Below are 23971 nucleotides of genomic sequence, written 5' to 3' on the forward strand. Positions count from 1 at the left end.
TTGGTGGGACGCAAGCTAAAAGTAGGCTCATCTGAGCAGCTGCTTTTTGTGGCTGTGTAAATATATTGCCACCAACAATATCAATATACGTCAGCCAGCTTTGGAGGACTTTTTTTTTTTTTTTCTCCAAGCTCCAAGACTGCTCCAAACAGTCATTAAGTAGAAGGGAAAAAAAGGACAAGAGGTCAAGCAGGAACAGGATGTTCATTGTAAAGGTTGTAGGCTGACCCCACTGTCACACCAGAAATCTCTGAACAGAATCCATATTTATGCCCTCCAGAGTCAGATCCTCTTGCAGCTTTGATATAATTGATGGTTTTATGAGCCTTTTGCCAATCCTACGTTCAGAGCTGAATGTCTGCTCATGCCATTAAGTAGCTGGCCCAGAGTGAGGGTCGCTGGAAAGGTAGGGGGGAGCGGTTTTGGAAAGCCTTCTCAGCTGTTCCTGCAGTGCGGCTGGAAAGCCGTCTTGTGTTTTCCCCTGATGTCAGACTGCATAAAAGCCCTCTTTTGATAGACCATTGAAAAGGCTTTCCCCACTTCCTTTTCATTGACAAGGTAGTGAGATCATAGCTGGCCCATTCACACTAGAAAAATGTTCATCCAGAAAGGTCAGCAAGTGGGTTTGCATCATCCAACAGGCGAAAGCAAAGGGTGTTTTCTTTGTCTTGCTGAGGGCCGCTGTAGTCAAGGTTAAGAGCCGGCCGTGGCAGTGTGGGAGGAGCAGCGGAGGTGCTTGTATTGGGGCATTCGGTTCTTGGGACGTGATTCAAAGGCTGTAGGCTTCGGGGATGTCCTTACTTCGCCTTCACTGAGCTTTGGTCAGTGAAGTACCATTAACGGGCTTGTGGAATTAGAGCTGCAGGGAGGCTCCAAGCCAGGGGTGTTGGTGGAACAGCTTCCCTGAAAGGAATCCTCTAAGGTTTCCCTTTCGTGGGGTCATTAGTAAGAGGTGGGTTTGCCCTGCACCCTGACAGTGAGCCCATGAGAGCACAGCCTCCTGGTCCTAAAGACATCTCTGTTAAGCAAGCTGTACCTGTACAGCACTGCAAAAATGGGGCTGAAATAAAGAAGTGGGTTGGGAGGAAGAAGTGGGAAGGAAGGAACTGCAGTCTACTCCTGACAGAGTAATGGTGACAAGGGTTGATGAGTTAGGGGTGTTGGTGTCTGTTACAGATACATTTTCTCCTCTGCCTGCAAAAGCATTTCAGTTACATCTGCAAATTCTGTTGCTTCTGCACAGTGAGATGAAGTATTTACCAAGTACCAGACCATATTTTATTTGGGGGGGTTTCTGAACTGAGTCTTCTCAAGAGGTTTTTCATAATGTTGAACATGACGTTTTTAGTGGTTTTGCTCATGACAGTAAAAACCAGTTAATATTATGGAGCAAATCCTGCCTATACTGCTAATTTTGAATAAGCTAAGCTGAATATTGTGGTTGTTTGCAGCAATGGTCATTTCCAAACTGAGAAACAAGAGCTCCATTGCTCTATCTACCTCAGCTTTGCCTTCTGCTTGGGCTTGAGCCATAGCCGTACCAGCTTTAGGCATTTACGAAATATTCAATGTTGAGCTGATTTGGGGAAATTTAACCTAGTATATTCTTACAGGAAATCAGTATGAGGGAGAAAGGCAGGGGAAAGGAGCTGGGAAGGAGGGGGTGTAGGAGCAGCTCCTCAGCTGTCATTTGGGAATTGTTCAGAGAGGTTTCGAAGAGAGATGGAAAAAAGCACAGTACTTAAGCACGAGTTGGTCAGCAGAGCTACCCAGCCTCTGAAGAGGTTTAAAAGCCCTTGTAGAACAAATTGTGCATGTAGGTAAAATGGCTATATGTAACATTTGTAGGTTTAAGAACATTTTTCTTCAGTGACTGTTTCTATCATTAGGATAAAGAGCACTTTGGTTTTAGCTGTGTACTGAGAGCCCTTGGTGGGACCTGCAAGCAGGACCAGCTGACAGGTACCAAAGGTCTATTTAAGATCTGGAAAAACGAGGGAAACCCTGATCCTGGTGAAGACAAGACAGAAAACTAGAGAGGGGTGCCCTCTGGGCGTGACAGGAACCCTGCCAAGGCCTGGCGGTGCCCGCTCAGGGAGGGAGGACACAGAGACCCCACATCAGCCGTTCCCGCCGCCCCCGAGGGCGGGTAACGAGTTTGCTGCGGGATCCCCCGGCCCGGCCCGGCCCGGCCCGGCTCGGCCCGGCCCGGCCCCAGCCCCCGGCCATGCCCGGGCTGCCGCACGGCCACACCGCCCTGTGAGGCGGCTCCCGCCCCGCCGCCCCTCCCCGCCGCCTTCCCAGCGTGCCCCGCGGCCGCCTCGGCTTCCCGCGCCGCGGGGACTGCGTTTCCCGGCGTGCCGCGCCGCGCTGAGGGGCTGCCCGCCGCCTGGGGCACGGGGGCTCGGCCCCGCCGCGGCACTGACAGGGCTCCCCGCTGCACCGGCGCCCGGCAAGGGCTCAGCCCGGCCACCCGGGGCTGCGACAGGCCCGCCGCTCTGTGCGCGGACAGGACAGTGCACCCCTGGGCCTCACATCCCTTCAGGGAAACCCCCCTGCCCCACCCGCAGTAACCGTGCACGAAGCTTCGCTGCGGTGGGGGTGTTGCCGAAGGAGTGCCTGCAGCACTGCAGCGGCGGTTTGGGACGGCCCCGCACCGCTGGCGCCGTGCGCCGCAGGCTGCGCCGGCCCTGCCTTGGCCCTGGCGCAGTGGCCCTGGGCCTCCAAACGCTCTGACTTGCCAGGCCACTAGGATCCCTGATCTCTGCTCGGGCCTTCTGGTACCTTTACACCCTGCTGACCTCCGTGTTCCTTGCAGGCCTGAGGGCTGTAAAGATCTCAGTTGCAAGGTGAAGGCATGTTTTCCCTCCTTCGTATCAGCACACTTTTATTTTAATACGGAAGAAACTGATGCTTCCAAAAAGCATCCTCATTCATTTGCTTTTTGGTTTTATTACCCATCCTGTGCTTTGCAATCAGCCACACGAGTTTTGCTGTTACAAGGAATTTTTGGCACTGAGACCTCTCTTGCAAGTTCCTGCCCATGATAAATTTTGCCTTTGCACTAGAGGTGTTTTGGACACGTGCTTACAGTCTTTTTCTTTTTTTTTTTTTTCGTCCCCCCCCCCTTTTTTTTTTCTGCTATTACTCCTAGATTTCATCTTTCCTGGAGAGTCTCTAGAAAAGGTGTTCCCATGACGTTTCTGTTAGGCCACATATTTTTATCAGATTTTACTTTAATTTTTACTTAGTCACCACACCATACTACAGGATAGTACCTAGAGTCTACAGTGATGCAAGTATGGTGCCACTGATTATACACCATTTAACTAAGCTGGTCACTGATTTCACTGTCGCTCTCTTAGAGAGTTTTTATATAGAGATACTTTGTGGTTTTGGAGGATTTGAGGTGTTTCAGTTTTGTTGCATTAGAGACAAGGAAAAGAAGCTCATGTTGGTTTGTTGAGGACTGACCATTTGGTAATACACTTGAGAGTATCTGTACACAATAAACACCAGGGAGAAAAATAGAAGATGCTAATGCAAGGCCAAATCCCGTGCTGTTAGCATAGCTATCCCTGTTTATACGCACTGCAAATCTGACCTACAACCTTCATCATTTCACATTGGCATCCTGTATAGCAGCAGGTGCTAACAGATGACACAAGCACAGCAGTTTATCTGGTTTGTGCTGCTTCAGTTTGAATATTTGCAGCATCTTAAAAGATGACATTCGTTTAACTTGGTGTAGCCTGAAGTAGGGCAGTGGAACATATGCTGGATTGTAGTTTAACTACAGTACAGTAAAAAACAGGTCTAAATTGCTGCATAAATTCATTATGATCCTATTCTTCAGAGTATTATCTTCGTTGGTTGGTTGGTTGGGTTGTTTTTACTGTTGTTCAACACCAAATAGCCACAGGAACTGCATATATCTTTCAGTTTAGAAAACCAAACAAAACAAGGACAGACTTTAAAAAGCTTGATTACTGTTTATTTTTGTTGCGTGTAATTTTCAATAAGACTGGTTTATTCTAAGAGCTGTAATAAGCATGGCAGATCTGAAAGCTGTTGCATGATTGCTGTGTCTCTTTCTTTGTCTCTGATGATGGAGGTGTCTTAATTACTGTTTGTTTTTGTAAATTTTAAGGATTAGTCATCCTTTGATGCCAGATGACTCAGTTGTAGTGTACATTTTCAAATCTTGTGTTCAAAGGCTTGATGGAGTTGGGTTCTGATAGGAGATTTTGAAACACGCTGCTTCGACCCATAGTTAATCTTTCAGCAAAAACATTCTTGTATGTCACAGCCAGCGCTTAATCTGTTTATATGGAGATCTGAGTTTTGGAAGATACCTTTTAATGTGGACATTGTAGTTATTGCATCTGTCGCTGCAACCTTTCTTTGCTGGGTAGATGAAAATGATCTCCAGATCCTGTTGACACAAGAGGCCATGACTAAAACGTGGATCTAAACTCCATGCTCTCTGAAAGCAATGGAAGATCTCCCATTGACTTTGACTTTAATAATGCCAGGATTTTTCTCTAGCTTCTGCTACTGTCATCTGGAGTCCTTGGTAGTTGTGTCCACAGAGCCAGAAGTGTTTCTGGGAACTGGGAATGTGCTGGTTTTTTCCAGCCATCACTCTCATTTTGTGACATTATTGTTCCAGTTTTGGGAGAGCCAGGGAATTATGTTCACAGCGTGCAGATGGATTTTGAGCATTAAATCCCTACCAAACACACAAGCAAACCATTGCCAGGAGAGTCTAGTGTAATTGTGGATGCTTTATTTGGTAGTAACTGGAGCTTTTGGATGGATCAGCTTTTATAGCTTTGTCATACAACTTTTGTAGAGGCAGCCGGCCTCTCTTGTCCTACTCCCTTATCTATCTTATTGATAATGCCTACCTGTACTATGTAGTCTTCTTGTTTGCTGGGACAGCCACACTGCAGCCCCCTTTTCTCAAATGGTAGATAAATCATTAGGACTGAGAAGTTACCATTTAATTTCAGTGACTTTCATTGCAAGCAAATGATTATCACCTATTTATGCAGATTATACAGTTTAACAGAACTGTGAACTAAACATTGGACCCCTTACTCACTATCTAGCACTGTCTTTACTGGCTTTATGCCATTTTCCCCTGCACGGTCATGACCATCAGGCCCATGACACTTGAAACAAGTCAGTGCCCAGCACCCCACAACCCATTTCATCGCCCCAGCACAGCAGTGTTCCTGCCTCTGTGCCATTCCTCCTTTCCTGGCTGCTGGCACCAAGTTGGTCAGGATGTCCTCATGTTCAGTATCCCCCCACCTCAACGTCCTCTTTTGCATTGGTTTCCTTCAGACTGGAGACCTGCATATAGTCTGAGCTTCTCCAGCATTCTCCGTTCTCCAACCTCACCTTGCTATCCAGACTTTTTTTTTTTTTTTTTTAAAGGATGTCAGTGCTTTGGCTCAAAGTGGAGCAGTGCAGTTAGAAGCAGTTGAATGGACTGGAGAGAAATCATGTACCTGCCAGCTACCCACAATAAAGTGAAAGGCTGGATCCAGTTTGCGAGTGGTAGTTCTCTTGGATCCAAAAACAGTGCATGGGAGCTCATGTAAAGAAGTCCCAGGTCACTGCAAAAAGTGAGCAGGGCTGAGACTGCTGCTTTTGAAGCTGATACTCAGATCCTGGTTCTGTAGCGTTGAGCACTTTACGTTCACAGGGCTCTGGAGAAACCAATTTGCAAATTATGTACTGTATTACAAACCAACCTAATGCTTTCACTGTTAACCTTCAGCTTAAGAGCTGCTAAAAGTGGCAGTCTATAAGAACAAGCAGTGATTTGAATCCATATAGAAATTTGTTGTGTTACATGTGAAAACTGAGTTGCTCAAAAGTTCAAACCAAAATGAATGGGAAATTGTTTTATCTCTTGAGGGAAAAGAAAATTGTTTCAAACTGCTGAACTTGAATAAACAAATAGTCTGCAATAAATAGTTACACGATGCACAATTAAGATAAAAGATGATTAGTATGCTAACATTTTATATGGGTTTGGCTGCATTAAAAAATAGGGGTATATAGTTATCTGTCTTCAGTTCTGAGCTGTAACTATGTTAATGTGTCTCAGTACATACCTCGTTGTATTTTATAGGTGGCAAAAGTGGAATATGTTAGAAAAAAGCCAAAATTAAAAGAAGTTCTGGTGAGATTAGAAGAGCATATGGAATGCACCTGTACATCATCAAATACTAATTCAGATTATAGAGAAGAAGAAACTGGTATGTTTTCCTTTTATTTTTGCATTAATGCTCATTTCATATGGACCTTATTTTACATTAGTAAAGAATATAAAGCAAACTTTGCTTCCAGTGAACTCAGTAGAGAAAATCCCAGCTACTCTGTGCATTGAAGATGCAAAATTAGGGACAGTTTGTGCTCTATAAAGAGTTTGGATTTGAAGTTTAAAGTGTATCAATTCTCATTGGGTTAACCTTTAAATAAATGTAATTGCCCAATAGTATTCAGGTCTTGCTTAACTAAGTTAAAGGTTGTCATGTTCCAGCTTATTGGTGAACTCTGTTGCCTAATTTCCTTAGACTTTGTGGAGACAGGATTAAGACTGAGATTTACGTGACCTTGGGGAAAATATTAATGAAATGAATGTAAAGGATTTAGGAATAAATTCAGTATTCGAGAGTAAGGACTTTTGAAACAACATTGCTTGTTCTTGTTGTTTTCTTACATGTAGTCAAGAATTTATTGTCAGTTGTCATGTTAAACCTAAGTTTGCCTTATCAAGACAGCATTTAATTTACCATGGGGAAAGATGTATGGGGAAAAATATTTACTTTCAATTTGACTTTCATAAAGCCACCTGCAATCATTAGCTCAGATCCTCTTACTAGGGTGCAATCAATGCAGAATTTGACATGTACTTAGGAAACCCACTGCAGAATGGGACACCTCCCATTCTCCTGGTTTTGGTTGAAGGCAGCCTCAAAAATTTGTTTTGCACCTCTACTGGGAATTTAGAGGTGCAGCTCAAAATCAAAGTCAGTGGAGAGCAGGTAAATATATGAGGAAAGCTGCCCAAATGTGATGGATTTTGTAGGTGGCTGGGTGAGGAAGAGTTTTCTGTACTGTCTCCATCCAGCATGGACACATAAATCTGGTCTAAGTGAATGTAAACTTCAGTTGCTATGTACAGAGCAGAAGAATTAGAATTTGTATAAAAGCAATGTTAGGCCTCTGCTGTGATTTTATTAATTTATATGCATTACTTTATAATCTGAGTGTTTTAGCTGAAACTAGGTTGAGTTATGAGCAGACAAAACCACTTTTTAAACGGTTATTTTTATGTGTGTATGGTTCGGTATTTTTTCTGTGTGTTCTATTTGGAAAAAAGTTTCATTAGATCAATTTCAGTTTTCCAAAATGTCTTTCATTGCCAAAGACTAAGCAGTTAAGATTTTAAGATGAAAACTTCTTTTTAATGTGTGTAAAATATAGATTTGGAGTCATGGAAGAATATAGATTTCTAGGATTTAATTACTAATAGGAACAAAACTTGCACCAGCAAGTGGATGGTGAGCTGAAAATAGCTTAACTACAGAGCTGAAAGCAAATGTTGAATACTGCATGGTAACAGTAATTATAGAGGATCATGGAAATGACGTGTGCAATGCCAACTTTGTTTATTATTTCTTTACTTTTGTATAATTACTTTGTAAACGGAATGTCAAATCAGACGTTATAAAGTTATTACTTTAATGCAAAGGATAATGAGATTTCTTTGAAATGTAAATGGTTTGAGTATTTATTACTTCAGTGTTCAACGAAATGCATTACCTTGGGGCTTTTTACCAGCCCTGCCCTTATGTTAACAGGAAGGCCTAGGGAATCAGGTAAAAAACGGAAACGAAAAAAGTTAAAACCAACATAAAACCTACTGGAACTATTTGAATATTCAGGTAGGACCTATATGCTGAACACCCTAATAGCACAAGTACTGGAAAACTTAATCAATTATCATCACTTCAACTTAATCACTGTTCAAAATCTTGACACTTGCTACCTCAAGGCTGCAAAGAGATTAGATGTGATTGGCTTTGATAATTCTACCTGCTGGTATTTTTCCTTTAAGCTCCACATCACCATCAGCATCTTACATTCTTGAGCTACTTCCTTTTCTTGCCTTTTTTGTTTCTTTTTTGTTTGGAGGGTGCTAATACTTCAGCTTCTGAAATCTCAAGTTCCATTGCCTCTGCTTTTATTTCATTATTATTGATTTCTGAGGTCAAAGCATCACATAATAATGCATGAATGAATTGCCAGGTTACGAACTGTTGTGTTCCCCATTGGCTGTAAAACATTGAGTGTACATACAACAAATACTATTATAAGCATGGTCATCAAGCCCATGTTTTGGCATGAACTGGGATTGATTGTACATGCACCTGAGATGGTCTGATGATCTGCCTACCTGACAAGGAAGACGCTTAGAAATACCGTTTTTTGTGTTGCAGGGCCCTGTGTTACTTTCACTAGAAAATTTAAGATCTTTTTTTTTTTTTCTGTGTTCAGTCTCAGTAAGATGATAACAGTCAGTCATCAAAATTCATGAGGTTTTCACTGTAGTGAAAAACTAACACCCTCTCATTGCAAAAATGACTGAAATCCTTTGGCCAACATATTAGCAATGTGTGATGATGGCGATACACATTCCAAATTAAATATGGAATTTCCATTTCTTAATGACTTGAAATTATGTAAACTGCAGCACTTGCAATTGATTCTAGTATTTGGAGCGGGAATGATTTGGATTTTGCAGTGTATGTGCCTAGCGCCTGGATGATGGTGAATTTAATTTCAAGCACCCATTTCTGTACGTAAACTCCCAATGGCAGTTTTCATTTATACTGATGTGTGATTTCTAAAGAATGCTAAACTTGATATCCTGTTTCAGATTAACAGGTATTTATTGGGAATAGTATGATAGAAGCAAAGATTTTCTAAAATTCAACTTTAAAAGTGAGCATGTAAACTCAATCAAAACAGCATTTAGAACTTCTTGTCCCAGGTTAGTGACTCTTCATGCAGAACAGTTTTTTTTTAAGTCATCTACTTAGAGGATAGGACCTTTGATTCTAATCATAGAGTTATTGTATCTTTTTTCTCTCCTGCAGATGTAAGGTGAAAATAAGCTAGAAAAAAAACTTCTCTCTGGGACATGGATGTACATGGTTTGTTACATTCCTGAACCTACTATGTATGGTGCTTATTGACTGTATACTTTATTTGTTCTCCTATGTGAAAAAACTGGCTCAAAAGAACACTTAATGAGAACAAAGAGACAATGTACATTTGTTTAATGTGACATCAAAGCAAGTATTGTAGCACTCTGTGAAACAATAGGAAGCTTCCCTGTTCAAAAAAGAAAAAAAAATGAAAGAAAGAAAAACAGAAAAGAAAAAAAGACAGTTGAATGAATGGAGGATACCAAAAGTACTCAAAAACATGACAAAAATCTAAGTGAATAGTGGATTTCTGTCAGAGCAGTCAACGGTGCTTTACGTCAAGAAATGTGCCTGCGTTCTTGATGAAGATGGATGGACACTGGTGGACTTCAGGCACAAAAAAAGCAGGAATGTATGAAATGATCAAATGCCACGCAAACACTATAGAACAATACATCCTTGCTTGGTGGTGTTTTAAAAGTCTATACAAAAAAACCTTCTGGGGAGCCTTAAGTGGATTTTTTTTTACACCATAAAGTGATTATTAAGTTTTCTTTTTACTCTTTGCCTAGCTTTTTATTATCTCTTGGACTACATTTGCCAATAACACATATAAAAGACTGGTATAACAATAAGCAGAACACAAAACATTATGGTGTTTCTCCTAGTGGGATGCAAACTAATGAGATGTATTAAAATAAAAATGGTATACCTATGCATAATTTTCTAGACGTTTCTTGGTTTATGTTCCCCAACCTCCCCCGTAATTTAAAGCATTACATAAAAATTAAAAAAAGAGAAAAAAAAGAGAGATGTGCGTAAACAAATCATAGGATATCCATGCAAAAATCCTTTTTTTTTTTTTTCTTTAAGACTTACGCCAGTTGCCTACTAGTGATATTGTGTTAGCAATTGTCATTCTTATCAGTATACAGATACTTTTATTTCACATGTTGAAGCTGTGTGAAATGTACAAATTCTTGTATCTGCATTGTACAATGTCATGGTGGCATGGGAACTACCTTGCTGCAAATATTTGAACAAAACCTAAAATTCTTTATTTTTGGTAAAATGTTATGCTTTATGTGTATTCAACAGAAATACGTGTTTTTGTAAAGGTGAAGTTTGTATTTTTATCTAAAAATTAACAGTTTTATATACCTGAGAAAGCCTGCTATGTTTTCTTGAACCAAAAAAAAAAAAAAAAAAAAGAAAAAAGAAAAAAAAAGCATTTTGTGGTCATATTTTTGTAGTAGAATAGCCCAAATAACATCAAAATATATTTTAACTATAGCAGGGCAGATAAAATACCCTGGCACCAGCTTCTATGTTTTCAAAGTGCTAAAGGATTAAATGTTCGGTTCCCCACGGATTGCAGTGGGAGCCACATGGCTAAATCCTTCTGTACTGCTTTGGAAATATAGGGCTGTGCCAGATATGTCATGGCTACTCACTTGGCCAAAATCACTGCCCCACCCCAGTAGTTTGGATTATGTACCCCTTGTTTTATTTGGATTATCACATTGGATATGTAAAATGAACTACTGGATTCTTTTATTCGTGAAACCATCTACAAAAAGATGAAAGAGTTTTCTTATTTTGGAACGACAAAAAAGTTTGTCTTGAAGACAGTGTTCCTGCTCAAATAAAAAATATCTTCAAATATGAATGAACTGCAGAACCTTAAAACAACAAAAGAGAGATTTTTAACCTTTCCATTTCTTTAAATACAGTTCAGACATTCCCCTCCTGATCCTGTAGCTATGTCCAATTACAACCAAACAAAGCAATGTTAGCTAACAGGCATTATTGGCTTCAGATGCTAATGCAGAGATAGAGTTAGTCACCGTTCTATTTTGTGATCATTTTCCCAGTGTATTTGTTGAGCACCAAAACTGGAAATACATTTAACTAAGATTGTCTGTGCTTGTTTTCCACTAAGTGTACTGTTCACAATGTTATGCACATGAATGTATGTGTCTGCGTTTAAAAAAGTGTATAAAATGTAATTTATATATTTATGTTTCAGTGGGATGCCAATAATGTTGCTCCGTTCCTTTTTTGTCTAAAAGATATCTAATGAAAAAAATCCATATATCCATTAAAGTCATGTAGATGAAAAGCATTATGTCACCCACTCAGACACTGTGCAGGTATGAAAGGATGTCAAAGTCACTTAAGTGGAATAATTTGCATAACAACTTTTTGAGAGTCCTATGGTTGCACTGGCATAACGTGGTTGCATTCAGATCAGAGGGCCAGCTTCCCTGGAGAAACTCCGTTCAGTGGAATGGAGCTCTGTTGATTTACATCACGGGTGAGTCTGGCTTTGTAGTAAAATCTTGAAAAAAAGGCAAACTGAGACGCATACATTTTATTGGTGCCAGCAAATAAATGTGTATGCCCGATTGAGAAAACCAGGAGAGAATGAAGACTGGAGTCGCTTCCAGTAGTCGTTTGTTTGAGACTTGTAGTCTCGAGTTAACTTTGTTGCCAGGAATGAAACGCACATGAGTCTTTGTTCTCAAGCACAGTGTTTATATGGCATGCAGCAGAAAACTCAAAAAAAATCTCAGGGCTATATTCTCAGCTAGTATAAATTGGCAAATGTTTTTGACTTCAGCTGCCCCTAAGCTAATTTACATCAGATGAGGATCCAGTCCACACTTTTCAAAATACAAGGAGTAGTGTCACGCCGTGAGCGTTGCTTACTGTAGTCCAGCTGAGATACTGCCTGCCAGCCTCTGGAACATTACAGGCTACGGTATCGGTCCTTCTTCTTCCAAGTGGCAGATACAACCAGAAGGAACAGTAACATTAAAGGCTGTGACACAGGAGACATTGATTCAAAGTTAAGTTGGACATTTCAAGGGCCATATCCTCAGCTGGTGTAAATCATCACTCCATTGCCTGCAGTGGAGCTGTACCAGCTTACACCACTTGAGGGGCTGGTCCCTCATTCTTGCTCATCCCTTTCACTACTTGACCCTGCAGGGATCTCAGATTGTCATGTACGGTTAATGTAATCCTGTGTTCTCTAATAATTAAGCACAATAAGTGAATATAAGAATGGGTGTCAGACTTAACTTTGAATGTCCAAGCTCTGAAATGGTTTGTTTCACCATTGTGGCTGTAAATTAAACAGTTCTCTGTGCATTTGTGAATGCTGTGTCATATCTTCTTCTGCTATCTACTGGAGGTGGACTCCATCTGGACTTTTTAAGTGCTGCATTTGGAGTGTTACAGGGAAGGGTGTGAGCAATTGGAGCTGCAATATATCAGATTGACAGCTCTGTTATTTGTGGGGTGGGGGGTTAGTAGGGAGCTTAATGAAGGAATTGGAGATAACAGTTGTTGTAAGTCACATTTCCTTGCAGTCCTTCAACACCCTGTTAGTTTTGTCCTTGCATGTATAGGTAGAGATTTGGGGGTAAAATGTTTTTCTGTTTTACATTCAGCAGTCACTTCCTCTGTCCAGAGATTCAGAAAAGTTGTTGGCCTGATTTCGTCTTTTTTGAGGTCTTTCCTGGTCAGAAAGTGTATGTGTAGGGGACTGCCCCAAAACAATCTCGGTGTTACAATATGGTGCATGATCACTGATTCTCTAGCCAGTTCGTTACATTTAACTTTGTGCTTCATCTTTCCAGAGCTGCCCTTCAGTTGCTTTTGCTGAGTGAAATCAAGGATTACGTGCCAGTTTGCTTTCCTTTTCTCCTGTCCTCTGTCCTGCTTGGCATCTGCTTTACCAGGCAGTGCACAGTGACTGCAGGCAGTTGCTCCTCTCCAGCCCTGGAGGTTCCTATGCAGCTCCAGCACTTCTGTGTCTTTGAGCTTAGGCTTTTTACTCTGCTTGGAACAGCATCTCACGGGCCTCCTCCCTCCAACGGGCTTCAGCATTCCAGCTGTGAGGTTCTCTTGGCTGTCCTCCTGGGGTCCATGTTGCCTTTCTGTGGTCTGCTTTCCAGCTGTTCTCTGCCTGACTTTCCCATCCCTCTGTTTCTGTCTCTCAAAAATGATTTTCCCTTTCTAGGATCTGTCTCATCATGTATCTCTTTGCTCTCCTCCTGCCTGACAGAACAGCCTTTGATCTGTTTATCTCCACATCAATTGCTTTATCTAGGCATGTGCCTGAGATCCCGTATCCCAGGCCTACAGGCCCATAACTGACCCCCACATGAAAAACAAATGCTGTTATATAGACACGTGTTTGTGGAGAGAAACAGATAAATCTTTGCATTTGGAAAAATACTCGTTACTGAAGGCGTCTTGATAAAGCTCTGTCCAATTCCAGCAACGGTGTAACTCTGAATAGTGGCATTGAAGCAATTTCAGACATCTGACAGTTCAATTAAGATCAGTGGCCCCATTAATAATTTAATTTGAAAGTGTACCCAAAACCAAAGATGATGTTTCAAAGCTACCTCTGATTTGCGTGCTCGTATTTTAATGTAAATCAAAGAAAATCTTGTTTGTAGGCCCCTTCCATGGCTTTGAAATTTTTACTCTGAATACTCTGGCCCTCTCTTGGGCTGGAAATTGTGGTTGCTTTAAAACAGAAACAATGCGGAGGTTTTCAATGAATTTCCTTGGTGTTTCTAGTACACAGCTTCTAGTACTAGCAGATCTCAGAAACAGAGTCAGGTAAAAATCGTTTAAACCCATAAGAAACCCACTTAAGTTTGTTTTAATTTCAGGTAACAGAGAAAAGCCTATCAGTGTTGCATTCCTCAAAAATCAGCCTCTGTTTTGTATTTATTGTTCCATTTAATTACTGTGTGTTTTCCCACAATTTAATAGCAAGGTATGATTCCATGTCTGAGCTTTTCTGTGCCACTCTGCTGTAGCATCTCTGCAGCACAGTCTTGAACGGGTTTGTACTCCTATCTCCTCTGAAATAAAGAACTATTGTTATCCCATTTTAGGCGAGACCGAGGCATGGAGAAATGACTGTGCAAGGTCACACAGCAAGGCTATGGCAGAACCAGGGATAGGACTCAGATCTGAGTGCTCATCCAGTGCCCTAAATCACACGACCATCTTCCCTTTCCAAGAATGAATCCTTGCACCCTTAGAGCTAAATACTGAAAAGATTGAGGGTAAGTTGTTTTGCCTAATTATTGTGCATTGGATACATGATCAAAAATCATTGCCATATCGTCAGAGAATGTAGTGACTGATGAAAACCCAGCTTTCTGCCCTTGAAATTATGTAGCCTTTTATACTGTCATGAGCTAGTAATTTCCTGCATCTCTAAGGAGGCAATCCTTTGTGACTTACAGTGAAAATTATGCACACAGAATGAATCAAGACTCCGATTTTATGGCAATTCCCAAAAATTCAGTAGACAATTTCATTGTACTTCCCTTTCATTCATTCCTTTTATGGTGTGGGTAATGTTTCCGAAGGGAACTGTTTTCATCATGGGCCCAATCCTGATTTTTTTTTCCCAGGCCCTAACATGGAAAGGCACTTTTAAGAGGCGCCTGTGTTTGCCCTTCTTCAGACTAGTGCCTAAGCATGCTCATAACTTTGGACAAACATCCCATTGACCCCAGGCAAATGGAGCAGAGTTGATGCTTTATTACTTTTTTAAAGTAGGGTGTGCCTCCCTGACACAAGATCCCAGTTGTGGGGTAGGGGTCTTTGTGCTTTTAGAGTGTTGCAGTATGTTGTAAGCAACCCCAAAGATGAAGTAACAGGACTAGAATATACAACTAGAAAAACAGCTGGGAGAATTCCACACTCTTCTACTCCTGTGGAGGTTGCCATTTTGAAATACGTATTTGTCCTGGCGTGGGTGGATTCAGCACTGCAACTGCTAATGCCAGTGAGCCCATTTAAGATCATCTGTTGGGGCACATCAAAGAATATAATGTGAAAATTCACAGTCATACCCATAACAGACAGATGAGAGAGCAAATTTCATGTGAAATTTGGCAACTTCTGGTTTTGTGAAAAAAGAAAAGGAATTAGAAGAGACAGTGAACAAGGTCAGAAGGTTGATCATTCATTTTTCAGTTGTGGAATGTTACCTGTCCCTTTAATCATTCTAATTATTTGCTGCATCAGGCTAAATTATATGCTGAAGTAGCTCAGAATCAGTACAACATGTAAAACATTATGGCTGGTTCTCGTTGAACTGCTGCCTATTATCATGGCATATGACTGTGAGGTGGGACCTGCAATCACAGCTGTAAATCAAAGAACAAGTCATAGGTTAGGTACTGTTTTCCTTAGATATTGTCTCTAAGTTTGTTTTCTGTATGCTGGTCTCTTGAGTGACGTTTGGTGAGCTTTTCAGTTAGGTGTAAAGTCACAAAGACATGGTTCCCAACCTGAAACTAAGAAAGTGCTAATTCTTAGTCTTGTTCATAATCAATAGATGAAATCCTGGCAACATCCTGGTGATAGAATTTCTGTCACTGAAGGTTTCAGCATCACATTCTTCCAGTGTTGCTTCTTCCTCTAGAGGGGAATCCAGTCATCATTATTGTATTTGACTTATTACCAGACCATCAAATCTGACTTGGTTTGAGCTTTTAGCATCTAAAAATTTCTGTTTGTGATACTTGTGCATGCCAAGTGTCTTCCAGGGTCTTAGATAATACACAAAGAAAGGCTGACTTGTGTGCTTCAACAGAAAAGAAATCCACATACGAAGGCTGGAGTGGTCCCTCCAGCAGGGAAATAAGGAGCCAAATTTGTAACAAGTGTTGCACACTCATCTTGCCAAGATCAGACTGGTTGTTTTGGCCTCTTCCTACTATCTTTGATCTTGTTTAATAAGGGCAACTTGTTTTACTGTCCATGTTTGAAATTGAGAGTAGGTGTTAAGATCAGGTAGGCAAAACCCAGAAGCACCCAGAGATGCAGTTGAGCCCATAGCACTTGAAATCCCCTGGGGATTTTGAAACATCTTGATTCTTGAAAGCAATCACAAATAAGTAGAAGAAAAGTTTTTTAAACACTTCTGAAAATCTCACCCTGGTTTATCTGGCAGGTGAAAAAAGAATTCAGGAAATACAGTACATAGAGTGATCATTCAGTGACAAAATAGGTGTTCATAGAAAATGCTCATGCTTAAATCTTTCAGCAGTTAATGATCATCTTTACAGACCATAATACTTGAATACTTCACTTATCGATACATCAGGGCTTGGGTGAACTTTGAGACGTATGAAAATGGGACACTCCTTAGGCCAATGGTAGCTCTATGATCTAGTAACTGATCAACCAATTACATAATTGGCCAGATCACTAACTTGCATAAATAGATACAACTCCATGAACTTCACTGGAGATGACAGTTACCTGAGAATTGACCCGAAACTCTTGCCACAAAGCAGATAATGGTTTCATATTTTGCTGTTCAGTGTTGTTGTAAAAATAGACTCATTTCCTGGAGCAGTTAAAACAAGAAAATCTGGAAAAGCAATTTCCCACAGAGACTCATCCACACTGGAATTTGCCGAGGTCCCCAGATGTGAACATGTACTGTTAGAAAACATAGAACAGCAACTTTGTTTAGGGAAGGCTCTGACCTGTCAAAAATACTGAGCATTTGTTACCAGACTTTTCCTTGGCAATTAGCGGGTAGAATTACTCATAGAAATTGTTTTGTTTGCTCACAAGGGGAGAAGCAAGACATAAATTCAAGATATCCCTGTTTGACCACAAGAAAGAAGATTGTTCACAGAGGGATTGTTGTTGAAGTGCTGAGTGGCCTCAGGTCCCTTTGGGGATGAACTTAAACTTGTAGACATCAGTGAAGTATCAAGGGCCCTCCAGAATTGCTGGACATCCCTAGCTGTGATTTTTTTCATCAGTCTAAGGGATTTGGGCATCCTGTTTTAATTAATTTTTACAAGACTTTTGAGAAACCTCAGTTGGTGTCAGAATGCTTCTGTCTTTGTTCTGCAGAGAGACTTATTTTGACCCAGGGATGGTACCGTGACTGTTGCCTTCCTTCTCTAGGTAGTAGCACTCAAACCTCAGGTTTGCTTTCTGCTGTTTGGTGTAGAGGTTTCCCAGCAGTGACTTTGCAAGTGTCTGTTGCATGCCCCATTCACTGCTGTGACAGCCTGACATTTCAGATGGGGAGCCCTCGTTACTCCAGCCATGCTTCACCTTTTCTTAGCACTTTGGTTTTACATCTTCTCTATGAAGGCGATGCTGATTTAAGCTGAAGACCAGGGAAGTTTCAACAGGCCAGATTTTCTGCTGTGGGCCCTGTTCTGCTGGAGCCTGTTGCCCAGCTGTGTCAGCTGTATGGGGCCAGAAGAGGAGGGAGAGATGCTGCAGCACTTAAAGAAGCCAAGATACGTGTCCTTGTGCTTAAACGGTCCTGCCTGAAGACACATCTTCCCTGGCTGGCACCAAGCACTGCAGTTTCCTCCTTTCTAATGTTTTCTTGATGCTGACATGTCCCTCATGTGGAGGAAGGTCTCCTGCTGCTTTGTGTGGCTGAGGAGATGTATCTACTTGGCAGCAAGATTCCCATGCAGACTGAGGGCTCTGTGCAAATACACTTGGGCATAAAGACATTTCTTGGTCCAAACTCACCCACAGTAAAGTTAAGCGGCTCAGAGGTTTTCCTGGAGCCAGGAAGCTACTCAAAAACCTGTTCAGGATCTGAATTCCCCTTGACTGCAGTGGCTTTCCACAGCAAAAATGACAGAAGCAATTTATCCCAGATAAAGTGGTTTCTTCAACAGACCATGTAGGGGTCCTGCAGGTTAATGCTCAGCTTGCATACTTTACTGATTGTCACCTATACTGCTTTTAAATCACATTGTCACTATTTATTCAGGGATGTTTCTGGGTTAGCAAGTGCAAATCTTTCCCATTAGTTCCCTGCATTCCCCTAAGTTGTGATTCAGCAAGAGAGTCAGTGGAAAGCTGAATGTGAGGCATGTGAGATGTTTCTTTGAAGTTTCTTGTGCTTAAAGTTAGGCATGAGCTGAGCAGGCTTGCTAAACCGAGTCCCTGAAGAGGCTACGGTGGTAACACAGTGTAAGCTTAGTCTTTTACACATTGTCTGGGGTGATGTTAGTTGCAGAAGCAGTCCTCAGCCTTTCAGTAAACTATTCCATAGTAATGAGGAAAAGCTTTAACTATTCGGTGGCTTTCTACCAGCAAGCTCAGCTACACTAGAAAGCCCACAGCAATGCTTGCCCTCTCTGGGCCTCTAAGGTCTCTTCCTTCCTTATTTTTGTCATTTTTCTTTTCTAAGGCAAGTGAAAAAAAAATCTTAAAATAGTACCTTAGAAAGGTGGGGAATTAAGCAGATCATATCATCTCGATTCCTTTATCTCACTTAATTAAGGAGAATTTTCCTAATAGTGATCTGGTGTTTCCTAAAACAAGTGTACGTGAAGAACACTTTGAGCAACTTCAAAAGAATTTTCAGGCTAGATCAGGAAAAGATAAAACCAGAAGTGGAAACTTCTAATACTTTATAGCTCATTACTTACAGGAAGTGTATTGTTGCATAGGATACTAATGAATTCTGCAGGATGAAGCTTCCAAAAGAAAAAAATGGCACCTTCTTGTATCTTGGGAGAAAGATCTGAGAGCTTTTGCAATTATGATAGATACGCAGTGAATGTGTATGGTCTTATCACCCAGAAAGAGTCCACCTCTGCGAAAAAGCTTTTTAAAGTTTCAGGTGTGTACACTATTGAATTTCTGTAGCAACTTCCTGGTCTACGTGCGAAAAATGATAAAGGGAATGGTAAAAGTCTGTCTTGTTTTCAGTTGCTCTGTTCTATGCCCTCGAAGGCAGAAACACTGCACTGTGTGTACCTAGCTGCAGGGAGAGCAGCCGGAACACGTTTGAATGACGTAAGGGTGAACACGGTGAAGTTGGTGCTGATGTTCACAGTCAGGTAGTGAGGCCAGCAACGTGAGAATAACAAAATGGATACTCAGATTTACCAGTGACACCTGTCTGGAAGATTAATATTTGACAGACTCTTAATTAACTCAAGAAGTAATCCTAAAATCCTGGTTTTGAACAAGGGCCTGAATCCCAAGTTACTGGATTTACTGTTGATGAGCTGATGCTCTCAGAAATGTTGTGAAACGGGAATATTTCATTTTGTAAAGCACCCAGAGATCTTATGGGTAAGAAGTAACAGTTTCCTACTGTTAAAGAGTTCCCTGGTGTAAGCAGGCCCCTTGATGGTGACTAGAGTGCTGAAGGGTCATGCCTCAGTGTGACCATCCCACCACGGGGGATATGCCCACCTTCCAGCTCTTGTATTTCACTCAGATTGTAAGGCTAGCTTTGCTGTATGTATGAACATACTTTAGGTGGCAAGGCATTTCCATCAGGACTGAAGCACACGGGTAGTGAAGCTTGCACATTTTTTTTGTTATATACAGGCAAGATGTTTAAATACCGAGTTAGCTGCTTTTTGTATCTATAGGCACCCAGATACTTCTAAACTTGTGGTCTTACTGAAAATCAAGAAGTGTTTGCCCTTGTGAAAGTTTCTACTCATGTGTGAAAGTGAGATTTGGACTCCTAAGTCACAAAGATGCTTTTGCAAATGTTGTATCTGTCTTTCTGCTTCTCTATAAATCAACCTGCTTGGCCTGAACTGAATGTTTAAATAATAAACCACTGAAGGACAGTCTCATTTCTTCTTTCTGAGTGTTTCCCTTATGGAGCGCTTGGGGTCACATGGCATCTGCTTTGACCTTAAGGACCTGCTTTCTGGAGGCTTTTTTACAATGCTAACAAACCCCACATTTTAACTAGCTGTTAAATAAGCCCGTCAGTGGTAACTATTCAGGACAGAGATTAGAAGAGTATTCTTACTGGGATACAAGATGGCTCTGTCCATGTGCTGGCCAGGGATGAAGGGCTGGAAAACCGTGTGGTGGAAGAGACTATTAATGTGATTTTCCACAACTTTCCTTGCAGCTGCATTTTTGAGGAGAGAGAGAGAGAGATGGCTAGGCTTGCAGTAACATGTTGTGCCGTCATAAATGCTACAGCCACCATCTGTTTCCAGCCCACGACTTGAAAGAAAACTGAGCAGTAATCTCATAATTCACATGAGCATTTTACACTTGTGAACCCTTCCCAACCTTTGTCTAGTAATGAGGGGAGTGCATGGTGCTAAGGTTTGTATTTTTCCTGCACGTATTAGTGTTTATTTGTATGTCTCTCTCTGTTTTGTTGTTTTTGGTTTTTTTTTCCACGGGCCCATAAAAATAATTTCTCTGGGAGGGAAATCAGACCAGTTCTACATCCACAGTCAAAAGAAACATAATAAAGGCAAAATCCCAATTCCATTGACCTTGCTGGCAAAATTCTCTAGGAGGAGGTGCATTTAACATTTCTTGCTGTGTCTGCCTTAGTTACTTGATTAAAAGAAAGACAGACATTAGAAAGTGAAGAGGCAGGTTGCTGAACTGCCCTTTCCCTGCAGAAACAGAGCTGCCAGGATAGCCGGACATGCGCATTTTAAACCTGCACCATCAGAAAGGATGGTAATGTTAGGCTGGATTTTAATGAAAACAAATTCTTCTGCTAATCTTCGCTTCGGGCTGGCCCTCCGTGGGATTAAGGATACCACCTGCTGTGCCAAAGACATGCTCAGGTTCGAGGCTGCTGGTGGGTGGGAAGAACAGAAACATCTGAGAGTGACTCTGGTGAGCGATCGCAGTCTGTCCTGTTGCAGTGCCCTCAGGGAAGCCAAAGAGTTGAGATCATTTAGCTGATGGAAATACTGCTCCCCTCCACCCTGCAAAGCAAGGCTAGCATCATTAAGGATTTATTTTTGACTGTTCTGCAAAACCAAGGGCTGCTGTTTCTCTGGGCCTCCTCTCGTCTTTGGACCCAATTTGCACGCCTCCTCCCTAGCACAGCCGAACTGGCTGAATGAACTCCTGCTCTCCTCTGGCCTTAGAAAAAAATTACTTTCATCATCTCGACCAGACTGCAGAGCAGTGTAAGGATGAAAGGGCTTCTCATTTCATATATCCCACTGCTGCTAGAACTATAAATCCTTGATGGACTGAGTTTATAACAAACTGCTACTGCAAGCAAGTGAAATTTATTTTGTGTTGTCATATGTATGGTCAAACTGTCCAAGAAGTTGCCAAAGAACTGAGCTGCTGATGGGCAAGCCATTCAATCTCTTCTCATTTTATTTAAAAATAATTAATAACTATCAATCAAAGGAACTTATTTTGACATGTGCTACTTGTTGGGTGATCTTCAGTATCTCCAAGATGTGTCCATAAGCGGAAGAAAGCTGCCAGCTGTTGCTGGGTCCAGCAGACATGACATGAAGTTCCACCAAGGAAAGGTTTTTGGGCTCATAGCGCTGAGGACAGGTTAAGGGCCACCTCCTTTTTTAGCACTGCTTGCTGTTCTGCATGTGTTTGGTCAGGTAGCAAGGGTGCACAGAGGCCAGGTCTAGCCACATTGACCTCTGCTTGAATCAGTGACAAAGCTTCATTGACCTGTACACGGCAGTGGTCCTTCTGTCTTGCAGCATGATCAAAGATGGAATGCTGGTGGATCTCTGGGGTCTAGAAAGCTGGCCCATGTCTTTTTTGGTGCCTTGTGATGGTAGATGAGCTAAAAAGAAGATAGGACAAACTCTAATCTGATGGGGTCTGAATCATATATGTTTCTGTATCATTTTTTTTACAGAACAAATAAGCCTGAAAAGTTACCTTATTTTTGTTTTCTACCTAGGCTAATTAATTATAACTGGGAGTGTTGGGAGCTGTTGTATTAAACAGCCTTTCCCTGCTTATTCCTGTCCTGCCAGACTCAATCTCTGCAGCCCCCTCCTCTGTAGTTCATGGCCACATCTGGAGTGTCTGCTCTGCACACGTGCTGGTAGGAGCCCTCTCCCCGCTGGTGCACACGTCGTGGCCTTTGGTGTCCATGGAGTTAGAAGCATCTTTCCTGACGCTTGTTTTTGCGTGAGAGGGAGAGAGAGAGGGGGCATGGGAAGGGCAGTGGCAGGGAAGGCCTCTGACATGAAATTCCCAGGAACAGGATTTGCACATTTTATGACCGTTCAGATGGAAATGCAATAGAGCTGAATTATTCTTCCTTAATCCTGCTTTCTCCTTTTCCTCCCAGCAGCCTCCTCCCCTCAAGCTTAGGTAATACAGAAGCTTATAAACAAATCCCACTGCATGAAAAATAGCATGGGGGGGGGGAGGCGGGAAGGACCTGGGTTAGGGCTGTGATGGATAGACAGGTGGAAGGCAGGCACCAGAAGGGAGGATGAATGGTAAAAGCCTTTGATGGAAACACTAAAGAGCTATTGAAAATCCAAAGGGTGGGGGGAGGGAGAAGAAAGAATAGCAGGAGGAGGGAAAGCAAGGGAGCCGTGCCCCCTTCCCCCCCCCCCCCCCCCCGCCCTCTTTCTCAGGATGTTGAAAGTATTTGTCCTTCGTTACAAAATGATTGAACTGCCGCCAGGCCAGGCCACCCTTCCAGCCATTGCACTGGGAAACTGGCACTTCTGAAAGCTGCGTCACCTCTCAAATTTTATAGCTTTCCCTTTTTGTGGGAGTTTTTGTGCTGTGCGACTTGCAGGATTGTTTTCAGATTTGCTGCGTATCAAAGAAACTATATTTTGTTGCTCTGACAAACACAGAATCCAGGTAATGAAAGTAAGAATTAAAAAATAAAGGCCCATTTTTATCAGAATACCCAGCTGTCTGCCTTTTATTGAGTTAAAATTTCATGCATTTGGTATTCATGGTGTTGCATTAATATTCATTTGGTTTATATCTAGTGCTTTTTGAAGGAGGAATTTCGTCCTGTAAATAAAGCTTCAACTTTACTAATGTCTGTGTGCGCAAAAGCAATGCCTGTTCTTCACAGTCAAGAGTAGTGAGGGTGTTTCTGTTACATCATAATTAAAATGTTTTTTGCATCAGGTGATTGCAGACAGCAGTGTGGAAAAGATAATCCTTCCCCTTTTCAGAATGGTCCCTGAAGTTCTGCGATGTCTTTGTCCTGTGAGATCTGCAGATGAGAAGAACTATTGAAGACCTGCGTACGAGACTGTTACTGCTGCCAGAGGCTGTATTTATATGTGTATGTATTTATATAAGCCTGATGCTTGGGAAGGACTGAATCCATGTGTATTCTTAAGAATTAGATCTGGGTGTCTGTGGATGCATCCTTCACCCAGGCTCTTGTTAACCAGGGGAGGATGCAGGACCATGGTGTCTGCCTGGTGCCACACGTGCCATCGCTGGCAGAGAGGAGGATGAGCTTGCGGTGCCCTGGCCAGGCGGTGCCCTGGCCAGGTGGTGAGCAGGGTCCTGGCCATCCCCTGGGCAGGAGCCTGCTCTCTGTGCTGGGCGGCTGTATGTCCTCCCTTCCTCGCCCTCAATGCAGCCCTCCAAGTAAACAGTGCAGACAGTCAGCTGTCTGTTGCCTCCAAGATAAGATCCTGGGATTAGGTCTCTGAGGGCTGGCTGTGCCGTATAATTAAAATAGGCCTAGGAGAGCAGAGAGGCAATATGCAGCCCATACACATGAATGCTGAGGGGGCTGCGCTTGCTGACATATCCACTGCAGCTGAAAGCAAATCTCTCCACTAACATAACTTTGCAATAGCACTTTCCACGTAAACATCTTCAGTGCCTGGTTACATTCCTCAATGTTTGCAGTGCCCCGAGAGAGGTAACGCTGCCTTTATCCCCGCTTCCAAAAGAAGAGAAAGGGTAAGTGATTAGCTCAAGGT

The 23971-nt window shown here is 42.1% G+C and overlaps 1 protein-coding gene across 6 annotated transcripts in view; it reads left to right on the forward strand.

Annotated features, from left to right (window-relative positions):
- PDGFA (platelet derived growth factor subunit A) overlaps positions 1-22923 on the forward strand; it is a 36439-nt gene extending 13516 nt beyond the window's left edge. Inside the window, exons 5-8 of one of the 6 annotated variants that reach the window (XR_005104023.1) lie at positions 6149-6275; positions 7884-7967; positions 8963-9076; positions 9183-12397. Coding sequence is in view for 4 of the 6 variants with exons in the window: in XM_037386394.1 (XP_037242291.1) it covers positions 6149-6275; positions 14156-14289 (261 nt within the window). In the remaining 2 variants the exon portion in view is untranslated. The other 5 variants (XR_005104024.1, XM_037386394.1, XM_037386395.1 and 2 more) reach the window with 5 other exon arrangements.
- Positions 22924-23971: the final 1048 nt, after the last annotated feature.

The sequence above is a fragment of the Falco rusticolus genome, chromosome 4, assembly GCF_015220075.1.
Source record: "Falco rusticolus isolate bFalRus1 chromosome 4, bFalRus1.pri, whole genome shotgun sequence".
Taxonomy (NCBI): domain Eukaryota; kingdom Metazoa; phylum Chordata; class Aves; order Falconiformes; family Falconidae; genus Falco; species Falco rusticolus.